Source organism: Serinus canaria, chromosome 2, assembly GCF_022539315.1.
Source record: "Serinus canaria isolate serCan28SL12 chromosome 2, serCan2020, whole genome shotgun sequence".
In the NCBI taxonomy this organism is placed as follows: Eukaryota; Metazoa; Chordata; class Aves; order Passeriformes; family Fringillidae; genus Serinus; species Serinus canaria.
In genome coordinates this window covers 33,631,117-33,653,226 of record NC_066315.1, presented here as the reverse complement: position 1 = coordinate 33,653,226, position 22,110 = coordinate 33,631,117, and the positions used below count along the sequence as shown (strand labels likewise).

General features: G+C 39.0%; 1 protein-coding gene across 1 annotated transcript in view; it reads left to right on the top strand.

Moving 5' to 3' along the window:
* Positions 1-1,231: 1,231 nt before the first annotated feature.
* SKAP2 (src kinase associated phosphoprotein 2) overlaps positions 1,232-22,110 on the top strand; it is a 120,235-nt gene continuing 99,356 nt past the window's right edge. Inside the window, exons 1-3 of the mRNA XM_030232831.2 lie at positions 1,232-1,370; positions 11,722-11,827; positions 13,713-13,738. Of these exons, the coding sequence (XP_030088691.1) occupies positions 1,322-1,370; positions 11,722-11,827; positions 13,713-13,738 (181 nt within the window). The 5' untranslated portion in view covers positions 1,232-1,321. The remainder of the gene's footprint in view (positions 1,371-11,721; positions 11,828-13,712; positions 13,739-22,110) is intronic.

The window sequence follows — 22,110 nt, the reverse complement described above, 5'->3', positions numbered from 1 at the left end:
TGAGAGGTCAGGAGAACAATATAATCTAACACCATGTCTGCAGACTTCAGCGGCCACAGCTACACCAAGCAGAAGTAGGAAACTGTTTAATACCTGACTGACACAGCCATACTGCCAGCTGTGCCACAAGTAATAATGTTGTTACACTGCTATAAAGCTGAAATTTCATGAATGGAACTTATTTTAATTGGTGTTTTTCCTACGCTGGTATGATATACAGATGTGCTAACATAACCACAGCTCTAACACAAACACTTTCTGCAGCAATAACATAGATACAGCCAAAACCATCCAGGGCAGAGAAACACATGCTAAGAGTTTACTTTGACTTTCTAACTAAATATATTACATCACCAATGTGCTCCAAATACATACAACTAGGGATTTATGTGAAAAACATACAAAAGCTGCCTCATAAGCAACACTCCAGCGAAGTTGGCCCTTCCAGCAGCCCAGCTGTGTTGCTTAGCAACAGCATCTCTTTTTGCCGCTGCCCACACACCTGTGCTAACAGACACCAATGCGAACGGGCCTGTTCCCACTGCTTCAATGATTTCCTCAAGTTCCACGGCTTGATTTTGGGACATGGGCACAGGGAAGATGCTGGACTGGGGGCTGTGGCACAGCCTGACACTGGGAATGACAAAAAGCCGAGAGGGACAACGTCGCCACCACGCAATGAAAGAAAAATAGAAAGACGTCTCAAAGAAATTAAATCCCCAAAGTATCACCCTCCGACCCAGCACTGTCCACCCCTGTGGGAGGAGCGGAGGGACGCCAGGCACCGGCTTAGTGGGCGGGACAACCAATGGGTCAATCAGAGAGAGGCCTCGGGGCATTCTTATCCAATAGCCAACTTCTCCGGCCCTTCGGGGCGGAAGGCGCGGAGGGAGCCGGCGCTGGGCGCCACGTTTGCTTCTGGCGGGGGCGGGCCCGCGCGGTGCCCTCACGCAGCATGGCCGCCGGAGCGGTCACGTGGGCGGCGGCGCCCTCACGGCGGGCCATAACATGGGGGGAGGGCCCTGGAGCGCAAGCGCGGCGTCGAGGGGCGGGGGGAGCGAGCAAGCAGGAAGCCCCGCCCCCTCAGCATGAAGCTCCGCCCAATGCCGAGATACCCCGCCTCCAGGGCTCCGAAGCACCGCCTAAGTGGCGGAAAACCGCGCCCCCGTAATGATTAACTCCGCCCCCCGCGGCTCCCGGCCGTACCGCTGCGGGCGGGGGGCGTGGCCTCCGCTTCCTCCCCGCGGGGCCGGGGCCGGGCCGGTGTGAGCCGTCCAGCCCCGCCCGCCGGGTGTCCCCGGCCGCCCCCGCCGCCCGCACCATGTCCGACGCTCCCGGCGTCCCCGGGGACGTCTGCAGCCTCTTGGCAGGTGAGGGCAGGAGGGAGGGCTGGCTTCCTTCCCGGGGGGTGGGCGGAGGGGAGGCCGAGGGGGGCGGGCCGGTGGGGGTGTGACGGACCGGGGTAGCGGGGGCGTACGGGGGCAGCAGCCCCTGGAGCCGCGGCGGAGCGCACCTCGGTGGGCACCGGGCGATGGCTTCCAGTGCACGGGTTCGGGGGTTCTCTCCTTCCCATCCCCCCAGTTCCTCCTCCCCGGCTACTTCCTCCCCCCGTGCCCGTCCGTGGGGAGCCGCAGCGCTCCGGCTCCCTTCCCCGCAGGGAGGAAGGAGCGGGCCGGGCCCCCTCCCGCCGGGGCGCCCGCAGCCCCGGTCCGCTCCTGGGAGCCGACCCCCCCCCCCCCCGGCCGAGCGTGTTCGGGGGCTGCAGGCGCCAGCCGGGGTGAGGTGTTCGGGGCCTCCCGCGGACGGGTGTGCGCGGCGTGTGACCGCCGGATGACCGCGGAGCCATCCGGATGGAGGAAGTCTCTGCCCTCGGGGTGTTCTGGCAGTGTTCTGGCAGAGCAGACTGCCCGCATCAGCCGAAAAAAAGTAATGACCTTCCCCGCAGAACAGCTGAGGAGCGGACGAAAGTGTTGCTGAATTGCTGGGGTATTGTCACATCAGTCGCACACCTCTGACAGTGACTGCTCATGCTCTCAGGATGCGTTGGAGCGTAGGGATGGGCTGATTTCTCACCGTGAAAGGTTATAATGTTAGTACGCAACTCTGGATGCGAGTGGCTATCTTTTACCTCAAAGAACTCGTATTTAATTTTTTTAGGTTGTTGTTGTTAATTAAAATAAACAGTGTACTTAAAGGTTGGGTTTTCCGGTATCTTTATCAAAAAGTTTGATATCCTGAAACCATTTTACTTTCATTGGGACTCTTCTGAGAACTTCTGTTACTGCCACAGGAACTTGTGTAGCTCTGACTTTGCCATTCAAATTACCCATGCTTTTTGAAATCTTCCTTCTGAGGCCAAGCACTCATTTCCATGGCTGGGCACCTGCCAGAGTCTAGTGCAGCTCATCACCTTTACAGACTATTCTTTTTTTAACACTTTAATTGAAAGAGCTAATGCTTGAAACATATTGCTCTTGCCTCATCTCATCTTCTGCCAACTGTCTGAAGTGTTTTCTAGCTGTAGTTTCTTTGTTACTTGCACATCATACCATTGTAGTTAAAATTTGCATGGAAGGCCACCAGAAAAAAAAAGAAAAAGGAAAGCGTCTCATGATTTCATATGATGGAATAGATTCTTTATAATTTAGAAAAAATAATTACCCTTAGAGAGCATTTCTGAATGTTAGTATTTTCTGTGGCAATACTAAATTCTGGAACTCATGGTCAGATGCAGAGCATATATGTTTGTTTTCACTAGTTTCACTGAGTGAAGCTCATCTTGAAACTCTTCAATGTTTTAAGTGCTTAAATATTTTTTTTTGAGGGGAAGGATGTGATGCAGATAGGATCATCTGAGATCATGATTTCTTTGTCAGTCATGGTACCTCATGTACAGCACTTGTCCTTCCTTCCTTCTCCCCATCTTTATCCTGTCTGCCATGGAAAGAGAGACACAGAAGTTTGTATTTTGAAGTGAAACAAAGAACTCCTATTTTTCCTCAAGATGTAATGTACTTTCAGAGTTGCTATGAGCAGCAGCCTAAGTTATACACAGGTATCTAATGTTTGTAGAGTATGTACAGCTTTAGCTTTTCTCATTTCTTTTTGTGCTGTCTATAGAGCTGAACTTAAGACGGCAGTGGAATAATTTACCAATGATCTTTAAATATTTGTTTTATTATTACTACATGTAACTAATAGTTTGCAGCTTTTAATTGTTGCCATCAAGGCTAACCTGGTAAGGTTATATGCTGTTAAAATCAAGTAACCTGCTTACTTTTGAAAAATAAATAATGGCATTACTTTTTACAGTTTGTGTTAAACTCTGTTTTTTTAAGGTTATCAGTCAAGTGCATGCAAGTTAGAAATGAGAGTAATCCAATAAACTGTATGAGCAGTTCTTTCACTGATATGTGTAGGATTTCACAATCTTTTATGTAGGCTTCTTCTTCTTTTTTTTTTTTTTTTCTCAAACTACTCCTGTAGTGAAGATGTATGGTAATGCAGGAGGGAAGAGAGCTCTGTAATATCTTTACTATTCATCAAGAAACTGTTACACCATACAAAGACCACAGTTAGTAGATAGTTATTAATTTCTGCATGCTCTTCTTCGAGGGTGCTTCTTAATGTATTATTTTAATGGCTTGCAGTTATTGATCCAGCACCTCTTTGAGATGAGGGAATATTGTTTTCCCATCGGTAAAATTAGTATAATAAACAAGATGTGATTGGGGTTGCAAAAAATAATCAATGGTGGAACAGAATTAGAATTCAAATTCACCTGCCTCCATGTTGTGCTGGTTTCTCCAGGTAATAATGAGTTGGATATCTATGTTAGTGGCCATTACAAGTGCCAGGCACTTCTTCATATCGGGTTCAGTTGAGAATGTGCAGCTAATGGGTAGCGACAAGCGCTGAATTTTAGTCTGGTGTTCACATTGCAGAGAGGCCCTCACAGGTGCAAAATCTCATAAATACTGTGCTCTTCTGCTCTTCCTTCTCCTCTTGCCCTTTTTGCCTATGATTTCCAACTTCTGCAACAAGTGGAGGAATGATCATATGGATTTCCTTATCCCTGCTTACCCTTGATTGATGGTTGGAGTATGTCCACCCACCATGCTGAACAAGTAGGGATCCTACTGGAAAACATACTAAGTGCTCCTGTAGTTAAACATGGCGATAATGGGAATAAACACACCAGGGGATGAATTAAAGTTGCACAGGAAATTTTCCGATTTGTGAGTGCTTTACTTTGAACCTAAACAATATTATATCTTTAACACAAAAACAAATTCTGTCACACATGCTGGCAGGGTCATTATAGTTGCATATCAGTGGCGCTGAAATGTTCCAGGCAGAAGCACAGCTTGAGCTCAGGGCTAACTGCATTAGTAGGAAACAGGAGGAAGCCGTTTCTGTAAAGTTGAAGGGGAAAGGTCAGTGTGGCAATAGACTTATTGCAGAGGATTATTGGGATTGCACAATCCCATCCTGTCTTCTCTGACTTGTTCAAGTGGTAGGAGGAAAACACTGGAGACAGAAACAGAGTCCTCTGGTCATGAGTTAAACTCCTGGTAGGAGGGAAAAGTAAGTTTGTTTCTCTCTTATCTCCCTCTTTACACCTCAGAGGTGTATAGTAGTGTATGTAACTTCTTAATTCCCCACCCATATCCCTGCACTTACAGATAATGCTTGAGACAGTGGAATTTATTGAAGGAAGCCCATCCCTGCCTCTTTGAAAAGGCATCGTCTGTTGTGTTTATGTGATATTTTTGTGGGTGTCTGGCAAAGTGGAATGTTTCTCTTTTATGTCCCCTCAAATTGTTGCTGGTTACATAGATTGTTGGGGGCCTGCTGACATCTATTTTTCCTTAGTAAGTTTTGGCTTGTTCAGCCAAGGAGGAGTTTGAAGGCTCCTTCTTCCCCCAAGGGAATATTATTTCATCTGTAATGTAAACCAGACTGGTTTCTTCAGTCAACTTGACTAGAAAAAAATTCTTGAGATTTTTTCAGTAACAAAGATTTAGTTGGAGATAAGACTTCTTTATTTTTTCACAGCTTTTGATGGTGTCATGATCATTAGATATGTGTATAATTTATATTTTTCCCCTGTTCATGACGCATGTGACTGTAGTATGGGTGATATTTCTTTGTCTTTTGTTCAATTTTCCTTTCACGCTTGGCAGTATTTCTTGTTTGAATCTTCTGTATTCGTATTTTGAAAATTACAAATACTTTCACTGTGAAAATGGGATAAAATTTTCTCTAGTTTATATGGAACCTTATATCCCATCCTAATATAATTTTCCTTGTTCTGTGAAACAAAACCCCAAATCTAAATAGAAACCAATGTTCTTGCCCTAAGGATCATTTCTACCCAGATATTATTCAGTTTGTTTAAATGCTTAGTTATATTGTCCAGATCACCTTTTTCTGTTTGATTCCTCTTATTTTTTTCTTCAAAGTTATACTGTTTACCTACTTGTTTAGTTGCACCTTGGAAATAGCTTGCAGAAAATGTCAAGGCAAGAAATCTACAAGACATTTGATCCAGTGCATGAGTTGCTTACCTTTTATTTTTGGACTATGCTGGTTATATTTACCCCAATCCCCAAAAAACAAACTTTTCATTTTCATTTTCCATGTCAGCTGTTCCTGGACTTTCTCCTTACATGCCTGTCATAGAAAAATCCTTCTGGGTACAGTGTGGCTCTTTTCTATTAATTGCTTCAAATTTAAAAGCTGTTGTTTAAAACTTTACTCTTTTTAAAAAGTGTTGTTTCCCTGTTTCCAAAGCTTTAACAAATGCCAGTTCTTGCTGAAGAATCCATCTGTACAAGATAAACCAGGGGGATTATTGTAGACATCTTTTAAGTAGACATGTATTTACAGCTTTGGTAGTATGTATGTGTTTCTGTAGTAATGGAGTAAGATTAGAAACAGTGAGGTGAAAAAAATGCACAGAGGGACTCCTGGTAAGAAATAACCTCCAGTGATTTGAAACATAGTTCAATTGTCTCTGCCATAAATTTGGGAATAAGTGTCATATATGGGTGATAAAAATGGCATAGGCTATTTTTTATATACTCATTATTCACTTAGTTTGTCTTTTTCAATTAACATGGAGTCTATCTTTCTCATCTGACTGGGTTTACGTTTCTTTCATAATCATATGTCAACAAACCACAATAGACACAGCATAATGTGGCATACAGTGTAAATCTTTAGGTTAATCCTTAACATTTTTTATTATAGTTCATTTGGAATCACTTTGTAACTTGATCATGATTTGTACTGGTGTGGTTTTTTTTCATTATATGCTTAATATGGTACAGCTTCATCTTTTCTCACCTCTTTAATGTAGAGAGAGGATGCTCAACTACTCATCCAATGAGATTAGAGATAGATATATAACTATATATACAGTACTTGATAAAATTTTTTCTTTTTTAATCTTTTAAAAGACATGCCTTATCGACTTACTTCATTTGAGGAGTCTTAGCAATTTGTGTATACTTCTGTTTTTAAAATCACTAATAAAACTGTTGACCATCAACATTTTCATCATACTTACTTTGTATGTGTCAACACAGCAACATAACCTTGCTTCTGGTGATTAAAGGTACAGCAGTTTTTAAAGGCAGTCCTTTCCAGGACTTTGCACTAAAAGGAATGCTCACCTTCTTGTCAGGCTGGATAAATGTGGTATTTTTAGACATCTTGAAGTTCAGTCGCTTTTATTTTACATCATGTGTTCTGTTTCTGATTAAGTGTATATGTATTTAAAAGGCAATTTAGCAAACTCTGGAGAGAGACTTTAAAACAGTTGTGATGTCAGGGGGAGAGCAAAAGCAAAATCCTCTAATATTTCTTTATTTAAGAGAAGAGGCAGTGACAGCTATTGCTTGGCAGTTTGTCTTCAGGCTTTTTCCCTATTAATGAATCGCATGACAACTTTGAAATCAAATAAATTAATTGCTTTCTGATGCTAGCCTGTGTAAAGCTGAAAGATACATGGCAGTCTGTTTAATATTGGTCACCTTTGGACAGTATGTATGTAATAAATGTGCCTAGCTTGCAGCTATCCCAAAATTCTCTGGCCTGCCATCCCAAATTCCCTGGCTGGCAGCCGGCTGCTGGCTCTCTGGGTCCTTGAGACAGAGGGGAGAAAAGGCTGGTGGCTGCAGGAATTGCTCTGCTGAGCTGCTGTTGCCTTCTCGTGGGAGTGGCAGTACAATTGCCAGGTTATCCCGTGGAATGTCACTGGTCACATGATGGGTGTGTGTCCAGCTTCCAAAACAGCCTACTTTCTCCTTGGGCCATGGGCCCTGCCATGTGCGTGGAGATGCTCCTATCTCATTGCCACTTTCTGATTCTTGTCATTTGGATGGTGTCAACTCATCAGGTGATGTGTCTGTGATGGAGTGGTTAACTTCTTGATAATGTGATTGGATAACATTTTGGTTGTCTTTTGGAGGAGGGGAGAAAGAACAACCCAGCACATAGTCTTTGGGTGCCTCTGTGGGAATCTGCTTGGCCCACCCTGAGAAAAAATTGAGGTAGTTCTAAGTACCTTTGTTTATTACGTGTGACTTACATTTACAATATTAAATCCTGTAAACAACAAATGTGCTATGATTTGTTATGCTTAGCACTCTTTAACACAGCACTTGCTTTGGGCTAGAAATTTACAATGTTCTTGAAAAACTCCATCTGTGTGGTTCCAGCCTTCATTAAAGAAAATAGCTCCAAAGTCTTTAAAACAATTAAAATCTTGCAGTGTTGTCTGTTTATAATAATTGAAGTAAAGAGAACCATAAACCGTTTTAACAATGAAATGCAAAATAAATCTTAGCTTTTCTCCTTGTAAAAGGACTGTAGATGAAAATGAAATTGCAATGGCTTTTAGCTTTTGACTGTTCTGTGAACTAGCACTTAAGCTTTGAACTGTATGAGCTGGTTGAAGTGGACAGAGCTGGACTGAGGTGTGACTTTCCTTTTCGGTCGGTTTGTAACCTGTATTGGCAGAGCTATTTGTGAGTGATTAGTATCAAGTGTATCTTTTAGTTTGGTAGCTTTTGTTCATTTCCTGCAGGCAAATAATTCCTCTGGGGTATGGGGCAAGCAAATTTAACATCACAGAGCAACAAGTATGGGCATTTAAGCTATCAAGCAGTCTAACACACAGCTTAAGAAAGAGGTGTGAAGTAGGTTTCCACTGTGTATTTTTCTTTGCTTTGTTTTTGTTTATTTGTTTTAGTATTTTTTAAATTTATTTTTTATTTTCATATTTTCAATGGAACCAAGTAAATGTCTGCAATGTGTGATACTAAGTAGCTGCTCAATTAATAAGAAAAATTTATGGGAATATGTCATTTGGGTTTTTTTTTTTTTTTTTTCTCTGGGGTAACCGATTAGTTAAAGTGCTTTTTGACCAGAAATCTGTTCAAAGAGGTTTTCTTTCTGGATTTTATCTTTCATTCCTTTTAAAATTTCTTGATGGATCAGCTGCTGCTGAAGCATGAAACAGGTCTACACTGAAGTGCTTCTGAGGAGTTTTGTTTTCTGAGTAGCATTAAACTAGTACAGGAGAGACCAGGTTGTGGATCATCCTGGAGAGGGCAGAGGAAGTATGTGACTAGAATGGTGGGAGAAATGGGTACATTTTGCTGCTTCTCTTTGAAGTTTACTGTGTTAAACTTGGATCTGCCATGCTGAACTCCCAAGTTCTGTTCTAATTCCTACATAAATCACTTTGTGGAAGGTCAGAGAAATTACAGGAACATTTCCTTATGTTAAGGCAGTCCATATCCTCCTCAGTGTGGAAGTACAGGAAGTGAAGAGATGATCATAACTTAGATGACTTGCTGGCTTCTTGTCCAGAGAAGCTTAGGATGTTACTCATCTCCTGCATCTGGTACATCCTGGATGGATTTACAACAGTAAATGAAAACAAGATATATAACATACTATGTAACTCTGAGTAGATAAGAAATGATACAGTAAAATGTAATTTTCAGGTAAACTGCTTCTTTAGCATCATGTGTATGTCAGATCTGTCTTTGTATTTTGGGGTTGTGATGAATCAAGCCATATGGTAGCCCTGGACATGTGGAAGTAATAGTGTTCCATGATGAAAACAGTGCACCCTGACTGTGGGTACACCTAAGCTTGCAGAACTTGTTTCACATTCTCATGTGAGAGGGAAGCCATCCCAGGGTTGTCTTCTGCAACTGCTGATGTTTAGAAATGACAAACTTGTATATGCTTGCTCTCTTTCTACCTCTCTCCTCAAACTTTACTTATACTGAGAGTAAATGGAGCATCTACTTCTGCCCTGTTCTTCTGTGGTTGAAAATTCTCTATTATTTCTGCTTTTGAAGTCCAAGGTTTTCTGGAAAACAACAAAATCTCTCAGCAATATAGTTAGTCTTGAAATTTTTGTATCCACAGTATATTTTAAGCCAGAAGTGGTAATCCTTTTTTGTAATAATCAACTTGGTTTCTCTTCCCCACATACTCCTTAATTGTGTTATTTCAATGTGTGTATTTGAATAAAGCTTTGACAGTCAGAATCTGAGATGGCAGAATTCTCACCTGGGTTGAGCCTTTCCAAGAAGTAAAGAAGCCCATTGAGTTTAAATGAACACTTCTGAATCCAAGTTTTGTGATTAATTAGTGTCCAAAGGTTATCATGCAAGTCTTGCTCCTGATTTATAAACATGACTAATTCCTCTAAAATTTTGTGTGTTGGTGCCTAGGTAGAACTTTGAAGCTGCTATCTAATTTTTAAAATAAATAGATAAAAGTATGGAAAAATAAATATTTAATCAGGCTGTCCCTCTTCAAGTGAATGCTAGTTTTGTACTGGAAAATCCTGTTAGGTTTCATTGAGGGAAAAACTGTTGATTTGTTTTGAACTGTTTTGATTTTTGCTCTGAATAGTAAAAGTATCAGTTTTTTGACCTTAGTTCTGTAGTTTCTCAATGTCATTGCGTTCTGTGGGTTCTCCTCTGCCAGCTTGATTGGCAATTCCAATCCTTGTAATTTGCAAAGATGTGTACTTTTTCTATGGGTTTGGAAAAAATCCCTGTAGGCATTCTTGGTCTGCAGCATAGAGGCTGTTGGGGGTATGTCTGGAGGATGCATTAATACATGTTAAGTGCCTTTCCTTCTGTCCTTTTAAAGAAGGAATGCTACAGAACTGAGTGAAGGTCTCCCCCATTCAGGATTGCTTTGGAAAATGTAATGGGAAGATTCTCTGTCTTGTGGAGAGAGGAGGATCAATGTCCTTCTTCAGAACTCTAAAATACTGTAAAAAAGGAATATTTTTGCTGCATTCGGTGAGGACAGTAATCTAAACATTTAAATAATAATCCAGTGAATTATTTGTAAAGAACATTTTTGTAATAGCTGTGCTAGTGTTCTTGAAGGGTAACTTTTGACTTGTTTTCTTGCATCCTGTAATACAAAGGGTGGTATGTTTCTGTTTTATAAAGAAAAAAGCAGGCAATTAGGTTTTTAATTTAGGAAATCTGCTGTAAATATTCATGTAAACTTTTGCAAATAGACAGTTGTGGACTTAATTGGCTGTTATTTATGTTTCTGTATTAAAATGGAATGTCTCATCTGATTGGAAAAGTTATAGGATTACAATAGTACTATCCATATGCATTTGCATCTATCCAGAGAGAGCCAAGGTATATATATGTGTCTCTGTGTGTGTCTGTGGGGGTGAGCAGGCACTGTGAGAAGGTGTTTAGTTACCCACAAATGCTTTCTCTTATTCAATGAGCAATTGTTACCCATACAGGTGAGATGTTTATGTTAACAAGCAGGATTTTTTGGTTGTATTTCTCCTTTTCTGTTTTTGGGATAATTGTATGTTGAGTGGTAATTATAAGAAACTTCTAATGTAATTTTTTGCCATTGTTCAGTCAGTAAGGAAAACATACTTTTGTGTTACACTCCTACAAATTCAATACACACTGCATTCTTTTTATCCTGTGGAATGGATATGTACTATACTAAAAGAACTGTGATAGCTTTTATGGATTGCTTGTTTCTACATGACTGTATAAAAGTATCATCTGAGTAAGAATTAAAACTTAGAGTGCAGGCTAGAGCCTTTTTGATTCTACAAGTGGAGGTATGCTTAATTTAATTGTTGAGCTGCACTCCTTTGATATGGTTAATTTGCGTACCTAATAGTTTTCAGGATTGCTTTGGATATGAATCTTTAATCAATCAGTGATTTCAGAGGCATTGTGGGAACACTTGAAAATACTGTAACCAGTAAGTGAGCTATATTAGTATCTGGGTAAGTGTTACTGCTGAAATAATAAATTACACAACCATCTATGCAACTTGAACTTCTGAAATAACGTGGCAGTAATATATGCATAAAGGCGATTTCCATGTTTTAGCTTTGTCTTTTACTTTAGGTGATGGAAAGTAATTGTTATAGGACTGCAATTTATTAGGACTTACGTAGCATAATTAAGTGAGCAAGAATCAAATGTCACCATAGGATTTGCTGTGCTAAGCATAAGTAGATAGAGAACAAATGTATCTCATTTAGAATCTAAAATGTCTGTTAACTATGCTGTGAGTAGGGCTGAAAATAATTTTCTTATTTTTTTTCACAGTAGTATCAGGACAAGCTCATTACAGCAGTATTTTGTCTTTTTTTGAGGTGTATTTATTTTCTTCTTTATTTAGATGTTGAAACATTTGTTTCCCAAACACTAAAAGGAGAAAATCTATCCAAGAAAGCAAAAGAAAGAAGGGAAGTTCTTCTTAAGAAGATAAAGGATATTAAGGCAAGGTAAGTGAACTTCATGGCTTTACTATGTTAGAAAGTCACTTACAGATATCTTAAAGTTTAATGCAGTCTTTTAATAAACATTATTAATGATTAAAAAATCTGTCTAGGTCCTGATTTTTTAAAAAAATCTGCATGGGTTCAAGTCTTGTATTCTCAAAGCTGCTACAATTTAGTAAGCAATGGGATCAGAATGATTTGTCCCATTTGAATTGTTTAATATTCTGAAACCTGATTGCAAGCTAGTTGGGCAGAGCTTTTCTTCACCTCTGCTTTGGTAAGATTCATTAAAACATGAGAAATATAATGTACTGAAGATATGAATGAGCTTCCTATCACCATACTCAGCTGGTGTAAGACAGCTGTATGTTATCTCCTAAGCATTCCATTGATGGCATGGTTCTGCCCCTGTGGCAACTTGTTTATAATTCCAAGGGCAGCACAATCATCTGGTGAGGGCGCTAACTGGAGTGAGACATGAGATATGTCCCAAAATCTTGTATTTGAAGTTTTGTGTTCTTTTCATTCAGGCTGTAAATGCTTCGGGAACAAGCTCTCCCTCATATTCTTTTTTAAGAAAGTAGTTTTTTATCTATTTATTTTTTCTTTCCTGGGTTTCCATTCTGAGTTATTGATTTACCTGTGACTGTACAGATACAGTGCTACTGACTTTTTTCTTGACTGACTGATGCTTTTTCGGATGATGAAATATCAAAGAGAGGGAACCTGCATTTATGGGCATATTGACACTGAATCTTTTACTATTCATTTATGTGACCCCATGTTTTCACATCTTATTTTAATTTCGAATGCCTTCCTCATTTCCTGTAATATTATTCACTGTTAACAGTGTTTTGCTTTTCATGCAGGCTACAAAATACATGCACATTGTAATCCTCTTTGAGTTTAACATCCCACATGTTGGCTGTGTTACTGCCACTTGCTACACTGGATTTCTTAGATCTGGCCTTTTATCTCTGTTTGCATTTCTCAGTTTCTTATCTCTAGGCCATTCCTTTCTTTTCTGCTCATTTCTTGCCAACATCTCCGTACTGACTAAACTGATATCCTTGCTACTGCTTATTGTTCATAAAGATGATCTTGGCAGCTGCCTTTTATTTGCCAGTTAGTTCTTAGCCCATGAATGCTTCTTGAATGCCATTCTACATAACTCTGTCCTGATAATTTGTCTGTATCATCAAACTGCATTCTGTAGTTATTTTAGTTTCTGAAATACTAAGATTTAGCTCCAAAGAAACAGTGTATGAAAGTATGTTTTTCTCTGGGATGATAAATTTTTTTTTGTTTTCTAGGCATTATAAAAGTTGAGATCTTATTTGACAAGGAATTCTTATTTAGGCATGCTTTAACTTTTATCTTTCTGGTTAATTATTAATCCATTTTCACTTGGATTTCTGTAAATTTCCTGTAGCTATACACACTATTTTTATTTTTTATTTAGTTTCCTACTGAACTACTGGCTTATTTCAAAATATGTTTAATGGTTCTACTTGCGCACAAAAATTTTTGGAATTTGTTAACATTTAAAAGGTTTACTTAAATTATAGATGCTCTTGTGTATTTTTATACCTAAAGATATCTGAGCAGATGTATGTTACTAGAAAAGGCTGTTCAGTCTGGATTTGGTTTTGTTCAAGTCTTCTTTGAAGTGACTGGGGATTCTGTCAGCTGCAAAGGAAAAAGGAAAACTGAGTAAATACTTTGAGCCAAAGATAAAGACCTCAGAATTTTCAAGGAAAACTTGCAGCACAGAGTTTCGACCACAAAACTTGTTGAAAACTGGTTGCTGTTCTATGCCATGTCCTCGTGCAGTGGGTTTGCAAATGTGCGTTGCTTTATGATGTTTCTTCTTCTTCTTTTTCTGCAGTTACCCTCAAGAATTCCCGGAGAAAGGTGAGTCTCGTGCCCTTTCCCCCGCCGTTCCCGCCGCGCTGTTTTCCCAGTGCCGCGGCCGCCCGAGGCCGAGGGGACTGGCGCCCCCTGCTGCGGCTGCCGGGGAACAGCCGCCCGAGCGCCCGGGGCGCGCACATCACCGGGGCCGCTGCCCGCGGCGAACGCAGCGCAGAGCGCTCGCTGATGGAAAGACTGGGCTAGAAATGTAGCTCAGGATTTAATCAATAATGGAGCTCGTTATGGAGCTTATTTGTTATAAATTTAGTATAAACGGAGCTTTGTTAGCAAGAGTTCAGCCTTGTGAAAGACCATGTGATGTGCGGTTTTTTTTTTCCAGAGGAAGTGAATGCAAAGTAGCCTGCTTAGGAGATAGAATTTTAGCAGAGATTACTTATTTCAGCCTTTTTTCTTAACGTTGCAAAAGTCTTCAATTCCATAGTGATGTTTCTTTAACCTTTTAATAGGATCATCTCGTGGCAATATGATATTGGCTTTCGATCCACACTGAATGAATGTTTTCATAGTGCAGCGGGAGCTCAGACCTTTAGCTGGAGAGGAGATGATTTAGTGTGCGAGTAATGAAAACTGAAGTGTGGGTTATCTATTGTCTTCTAGTGGAGTTTAAACAAAGCTGCAGAGTTCAGTTTAGAGAAGACTGAGGGGTTTGTTGCTACAGTGTTCTGTTCTGTAACTAAACCTGGAAGGGCTCTTATTTCCATGATGCTAATTCTTGAGGTCATGACCTATAGCCTGTGGATGCTGGTATGAGGGTCACAGTGCGAGGTCAAAAAAGCCTATGCAAAGCTTCACTTTTTACAGTGGTTGAAGAAGTGTCTGTTTCTGGACAAGGAGGTTCAAATGTGTAGGCTGCAGAGTGCCTCCTGAGAAAGTGAAAATATGTAAGTCATATTAGGCAAATAATGTAACAAGGCACAACAAGTTCATACATTTCTTATGCCTGTTTAAATCAAGTTATGCAGCCATAACAGTTCAATTGAAAGGGACAGTGCAACTTGAAACTTCCCAAAGATTCAAGATTGCCAAGATTCTGTAAACTCCAACTATGTGATTGTTTAAAAATTGTATTACAGTAATTTGTTATTTTTTATATTGCAACTCAGCACTATTACAGAAGATAAAATGTAGTTTTCCTCTTCTCCTCACTGTCCAACAGAACTGAGTGAGGGAAAGTAAAATGTTATTTTATTAAGAAAATTACTTACATGAAATTAGGCTGGCAATGAAATAACCACCCCGCCTATCTTTAAGAGAGCATGTTTTTGAAGATTTAATAATTTCCTGAGGCTCTGACTCTGTAATAAGTGTGAGAGTTGCCTACAAAAAGCAGAGTTTGCATTTACTGCTTTGTATAATTTGAAGGTCAAGAAAATTCTAGTCTATTTACTTTCTTTATTGGTAATTTGATTCAGAATTTCTTTTCCAGTTCAACAAATTATTAACAAAAATGAGATTTCATTATCTCTAGTAAAGTGGATGATTTGATTTGTATAGTCTGTAATTGTTATTGCATAACTTGCTGTGATTTCTGCGAAAATTATATTCGGTCTTATTCTTTTTATTAGAGTACATTTGATTCTTAAGCAGGATATATTGCCTTGTAAAAATTCTTGTGATGTCTCTCTGGTTCAGGTTGTAGAACTATGTAAAAATGCTGAGGAGTGTGGACACTCACACCTTAGTTTTCAGTATTTTTCAATAAAATGAAAGTTATGCCATTGTTTTCTGCAAACAAGGATACATTTCTCCAAATTAATCTGCATTTGCTGCATGCAGGAGTATAAAAAACTTACGAGAAATAGGAGCCTGCACTTACTTGCAAATTATTTAATGGAATGAGAATCAGTGGTATGAGTTGTTGGTGTAATGTCCAGAGCTCAAGAAGTGTGTGCTAAACTTTATTTGGTTGTGTCATTCTTACTTTAGGACTGTACAAATTAGGCGTGACTTTTGTAGGTGTAGAACAAAGGACTCATATGGAGATAAGCAGTCAGATTCTTGGCCAGCTCCTAATGCAACAAAGCAGTGGCAGCAGCTGAGAGAGGTCAACTTTTGTGCCCATTTTCATACCTCTCTGCACACCTAGACATTTGAAAAATGGAAAATGTGGAAAGTATTGAAAACTCAGAAGGCTGTGATGTTCAGTTCCACTCCCTCCAGAGAAAGAAGAAAGATGTCAACATATAAGGTGAAAAAAGGATAATATATTCTAGGAAAAAAATGAGGGGTGGGAGCAGGAATTTGGAAACCACCCTGAAACAAGCAAGGAAGAATAAAAACTACTGTGTGTATTTAATTTCTATATTTACTGTTCTTGCTTTTGTGGTAGCAGTCACTCCATTTTTAATATGTAAATAAAATAATCTTTGTTCTAGCTGAAAGGGAATGTGAAGAATGGTACATGCTGTCATGGTATGTTATCATGATATAGTAGTTATACTACATCAGCTGTTTTCAAGAATCTTGTGAGCTGTGACCTGTCATCCTTTCAGAGGCATCCAGAAGTATTTTTGGAGGCTGAAAGAACTGGACTAACACTTTCAAAATTCATATACTTCCTGTAGGACATAATGATACTTGATTCTACTCTTTCAAACAGTGTCTCCTTCAGCTTGTGAGTTGTTCCACAAGGATGTGTTGTGGGCATACTTTCCACTCCACTCTTTTTCATCACTGAATGTTTTTGAAGTCCCACTGACTTTGCACGTAGTGACTAGCTGGTTTGACTAAACTATTTGTAAACTCTTGTTTTAAGGGCTTTGGCCAATAGCATGCAGAATCTTGCCTATCCATAAGGATAAAGCAAGGAGGTATGAAAGAATAACAATAAAAAAATAATTGAAGAGCATGTGTGCAAGTAGAACCAGGCTCCTTAAAACTATGATCACCCATGTGCATCTCTCAGAAAGTGCATACGTATTTCTTTGCAACCAGATTGATGAATTTGAGGACTTTATTGAATCTTCCTAGGAAGAAGCCTTCTGATGTTGTCTGTCAGGTCAGTAAATATCCTGGCAAAAGCATCTTTTTGTCTATATAGAGTGAAAAAAATTGAAGCTTTTTAGGAGAAGTGGGTACATGTGCAAGTGAAAGACACAAATTAATTGTATGGGAAAATATTTAATTTTCATGTGTGATGTGTTACGTGATTTAACACTGACTTGTACAGTGAAGTGTGTTGTTAACTTATGAATAAAGAAAGTCCATGTTGTTCTTATGACCAAAAATGTACAATTATATTTATATCCAATCCACTGGTCTTTCATCAGATTTTATTTTTTAAGTTATTAGACATTATTTGTATCTATTTTATTCTTAAATTGAAGAGATCTGTATAAATGTCTTAGACACTGCTGCCTTTTTTTCCTTTTAATTTGAAGTATTTGACTGTTTATCTAAGCAGTTTAAGCAAAACTAAAAAGCTGTAGTCACACTCAGCAACCTGTTCTAGATCTTAGAATTGGGAAAAAACTTGAAAACAAAGGTAATTTGCATACAAATTGGGTTCATTTTTTTGTAAGACTAATATTCCACGAACATTATAAAAGTCTCAACTTTGCAAAAGATTCTGACTTAATACAGTTTTTGGCATTTCTCTGTTTTAAGATTAATTGAATCAATACTGTGACTGCCAAAATATTTAGTTAAAGAAACCTTGTTTTCAATTTATGCTAAAAATAGTGCTAAAGTTGGCAGAAGCACCCTAAGTTCTAAAAACTGTATTTGTGTTTGAAGTTCACTTGCCATCTGTTCTTTGCATTTATTTTAGTAAAATACATATTTTTACTCACTTTTCACAAAATATTTTGGCTTAATGTTGAAAGTGAGACACCAGAAGTACAAGCCAAATTGAGTCATACTATGGGAATTTGCAGAACCAGTTCCCCAGAAAGCACTCGTTGCACCTCGTATGTGATCTGCAGCATTAAATTATGCAGAAAAGTATGACATGACATTTTCTAACTAGCGTTTTTCACTCTGATAAAAACTGATGATGGTCCACTTTTGTTTTTATTTCACTGTAACATAATAGAGAGCAAATCTGTGTCTCTAGAGCACTGGTGTTATTAACAGTGTAATTATGGGGAGCACCTGTAGGAAACCTTTCGATGACTCAGATGCTTCTGGCTCTTGGCAGAGCAGAGTGTGTCTGGAGCCTGAGACCTCTGCTTCCTGGAAATAGTCAAGCTGTTATAGTTGCACTATATGCAAAGGGTTTGATTTTGTGTTTTTTCTTTTCTGTTTTTGTACAGGGGTCGTATTTCCTTTTTATTTTTCCCCCCTTCTGTGCAGTCTTTTTCAGGAGATGGCAGCAAGTAGAAGTCTCTTTGGACTTCAGAAATGGAGTCAGTATCTTGTGGTCACCAGAGCCACATGTGCACATGAGTTCTATATTTTAACACACTTGAACTTTTTAGTCAAGAGCATAAACACATGGTTAGTATTTAACCATAAATGGGAAAGATATGGCTTAGTTGTTACCCAGTTCTTTGAGGATCATCATGATGTATTTCTGGAGAGACCATCAAGTGCATTAAAAGTGTGCCAAATACCACTCTGTCCCAGAAGTCTGGGAGGTTTCACTGTAGGCACGTCCCTTTCAGCTAACACAGCTGTTATCTGTGAAGTGTCCACACCAAGTGCAATTTCAAGTAACATGACATCCACCAGTGCAGCACAAAATGGTTTTGGCCTGATATGCATCATGAGAATGAGATCTTAAGAAAGAACTTACAACTACAGCTCATAAGAAAGAACTCATTAAGCAAAAGTTGCAGTTGCTTTTCTTGCTTGTTTGCTTGCAAACTTAATGTTGTTTCTGTATTGTTTTAAGAATTAGCTGTTAAAGAGTTTCTACTTGACCTTTACAAAACAAGCCATTAAAAATCATCATGTTAATAGGGGACCCTAGAAGGCTCTTCAGGAATGAGTGTGTTGGAGCAAACTGCATGGCAAAGCATGCATTGAGAAACTGATTGTCAGAAGAATCCAGTCTTGCAGGGTGACTAGCATCTTAAAAATACAGGATGCCCCTATCAGGGGGCTAAAGTATACCACTCCCAGCTTTGTCAGCAGCTTTGTCTACTTGTTCTTATGAAAAACTGAGTAGTGGGAACCTTGCTTGGTCTGCTTGATGGCTTCATCCAGTCCTTGTTTCATGGGTTCTTACTGCAGCAGAGATTGGACAGGATGAACTGATTTCAACCTGCTGTGACTTGAGACCTTCTGAAATGGCAAGAAGCAGGGTGGTTTGACCTACATGTCTTTTTATTTTCCTGAGTTGTTTTATTTCTCTTATACTTGAGCAGTTTTAATGCATCATTCTGTCTAGACATTTTTAGAAATAAATTGAAAGTGTTTAGTTATCTGATGATGTGAGCTAGCAAGTTTCTTTCAGAGGCATTGGCTGAAACATCTTGCTTGCTCTTTTTCAGAGTGGAAATAGTATCTTTAGTGCTTGGGAATTCTTTGTTATAATCTCAATGTTGCAGAAGAAAATGAATTCTTGGGGGAAAAAAGTCTGGATTTTTTAAAAGCTGGATTCTTACAATGTAATATGGTCCTATTCATTATGTTGTACCAATTAAATTTGTTGGAAATCTTCAGAACAAGGGGTAGGAACTGAAGTACAGCCCTTGTTACAATGAAGAGAGTTTTTTTAATGCTCCATTCCTAATGTGGTAAACTTACCCTTTGGTATGCATTATTTCCTGAATCAATAAATAAGCTGTAATGGAAAACGTAGCATTTAATAAGGAATGACATTGTAGTTTTTTTTTTTTTTTTAACAGACATCATAAAATATTGATTCTGCTATCAAACCTGTAGGAGATTAGTTTAACTTGCAGAAACTGGAGAATAGGGTCAGTTCACGTACATATTTTTGTTATTGTGACTGTTAAATATCTACCTTTAATTAATCTATTTTTTCCCCAACTTCCAGATAAATCATGCTATTCTGGGGAAACAAGAAAGTATATTAATGAGCATCAACTCCATAATTATACTTGTGGCTGCATAACAGGGACACAGTCATGTCATTTCTTTAGGCAATAACTTTTGCAAAGAAGTATTTTTAAACTGGTCATTAATTTTATGACCATAGAAATGAGATGCAAAATTTATGCTGTTGTCATTGGCATGAGTTCAAGGCACTACTGACATTATGTGTGATTGTAATGGAATGGCTGCCAACTAATGAGTCTATAGACATTTTGTTTGAGCATGCTTTGCTTTTAGATGTTTGATTAGGCAGCAATGCTTTCAATTATGCCTGCAAATTGTATTGAATACATTTACCTGATGCCCATTGTTGCTTTGTAGTTCGGTTTTCTATTACATAAGTGCAAGTTGAATGCTTTTCTTTAATTTATTGATGCTTTTTGGGTGTATTTTTAGATACTTGGCACCTGAAGAGAATAGTGGTTTGTGCTGCTCAACACTGACTCCTCTGACTGTTCAAGGAGTAACACATGGAGTTTCAAATGCAATTCTGACTGCTCTTACTCCACAGGTGGAGTATAAACTTCAGTGCAACACATTGATGGAGGAGCATGCTAGTGGAGAAAGGGCGGAGATTGCTCAGAGTGGGAATGTAGGAGATGACGTAGGATCAACAGGAAGCCTCTTCGTGAATTGTCAGGAGCAATATCTTTGTATATTACCAGCATACACTCCTAAGATATCTTTTAACCCTGACAGAACTAGGAGGCAAGAGCCCCAAGGTTGATGCCAGAAAGCAGTCCTTCTTTTATGCCAATACATAAACACGTTGTGAAATATTGCCTGTTAAAACTCCACAGCACAATGAGTCAGCTTTCTTATTGAAATGCCTGCAGTTCTTCTGTACAAATTAGATTATTGAAGAATTGTGTTTTTCAGTGTATAATATAAGTTGATGAAAACTATTATTTATTTGCTACTATTTTTCTTTACTCTAAAATAAAAAATGGAGGATGTTTTTGTTTAATCTAGTCCTGCATGAGTGCAGGTTGCTTCTACCTCTATCCAGAGTCTGTCACCTATTCTCCTCATTTTTCATGTAAAGTGTGGATACCTAAATGGTATTGTATGACATAGGATTTATATTTTGGTTCTGAGTGTCTTTCTCAGTGAGGGCTTGTTTCATGGAGGTCTTCAAGCCTTCTTCAGGATGTAAAATCTAGAGAATGCTTTGACAATTGTAAAGTGCTGAGTGTGTCATTTTTTTCTTCATAATACTCTCAACACTTTTCTTTTTTTGGTTGTTTTGTTTAAAGAACATTTTGAATTTGGATATTCTAGACATAAAACAGAAACTTGTTTTATTATGAATCTACATTCAGTGTTGGTTTTTGTTGTTTCAAGTACAGTATATAACTGTGTCATGATTTTCATGCTACACGGCAACTAAAGCACATATAGTCCCTCACTCATTTGCCTCTGCTGGGGTAGAGGAGATAATCAGAAGAGTAAAAGTGAGAAAATTTGTGGGTTGGTATGATGTTGGTATAATAGGTAAAGCAAAAGCTGTACACAGAAGAAAGACATAACAAGGAATTCATTCATCACTTGCCCTGAGTAGGGCAGCCCCAGGTGTTCAGCCATTTCCAAGAGAGCAGGATGTCATCACAAGTAACAGTGACTTTGACAAATCTTCACTCTTAATGTCTCCTACTTCCTTTTTTTTTCCCCAGCTTTATATGCTGAGCTTGGCATCATATGGTGTGGAGTATTCTCTTGGTCAGTTGGGGTCAGTTGTCCTGGCTGTGTCCTCTCACAACTTCTCGTGCACCCCAGCCCACTCACTGGTGTGGTGGTGTGAGAAGAAGAAAAGCTGCTGGCTCTGTAAGCATTACTCAGCAGTAAATAAACCATGCCTGTTTTATCAACACTGGTTTTAACACAAATCCAAAACATAGCCTGATACCAGCTACTGTGAAAAAACTTAACTCTGTCAAAGTCAAACCAGCACGATGATAGGTATATTTATGGTATGCCCTAAATATGTATGTATGTATTAAAAATTCCCTTGTTCCTAGGTCATCTGGCTTTTATATGAAAGTAAAGCACAAATGTTTACTAAATTTGAAATCCTCTATGTAATTGGAAAATGGTAGTGTGGTGACTTAGTGGAAGAGCAAGGTAACAGTGCAGCTTTGCAGACTTACATAAGAAATTATGTGTTGCTGAGTGGGACAAAATCCTCTGGAGATGTTCTATGTGTATACTCACCTACTTGTCATCCACAAGTGTTATTCATTCAAATATACTAAGGTTTGCCATTCAGCCCATGAATTATATGTGCTGGAGTGTGGTGTTTCTGGAGTTGTTTTCTTCTAGAAATACAGCCTAATATTTTAAATTTATGCTGG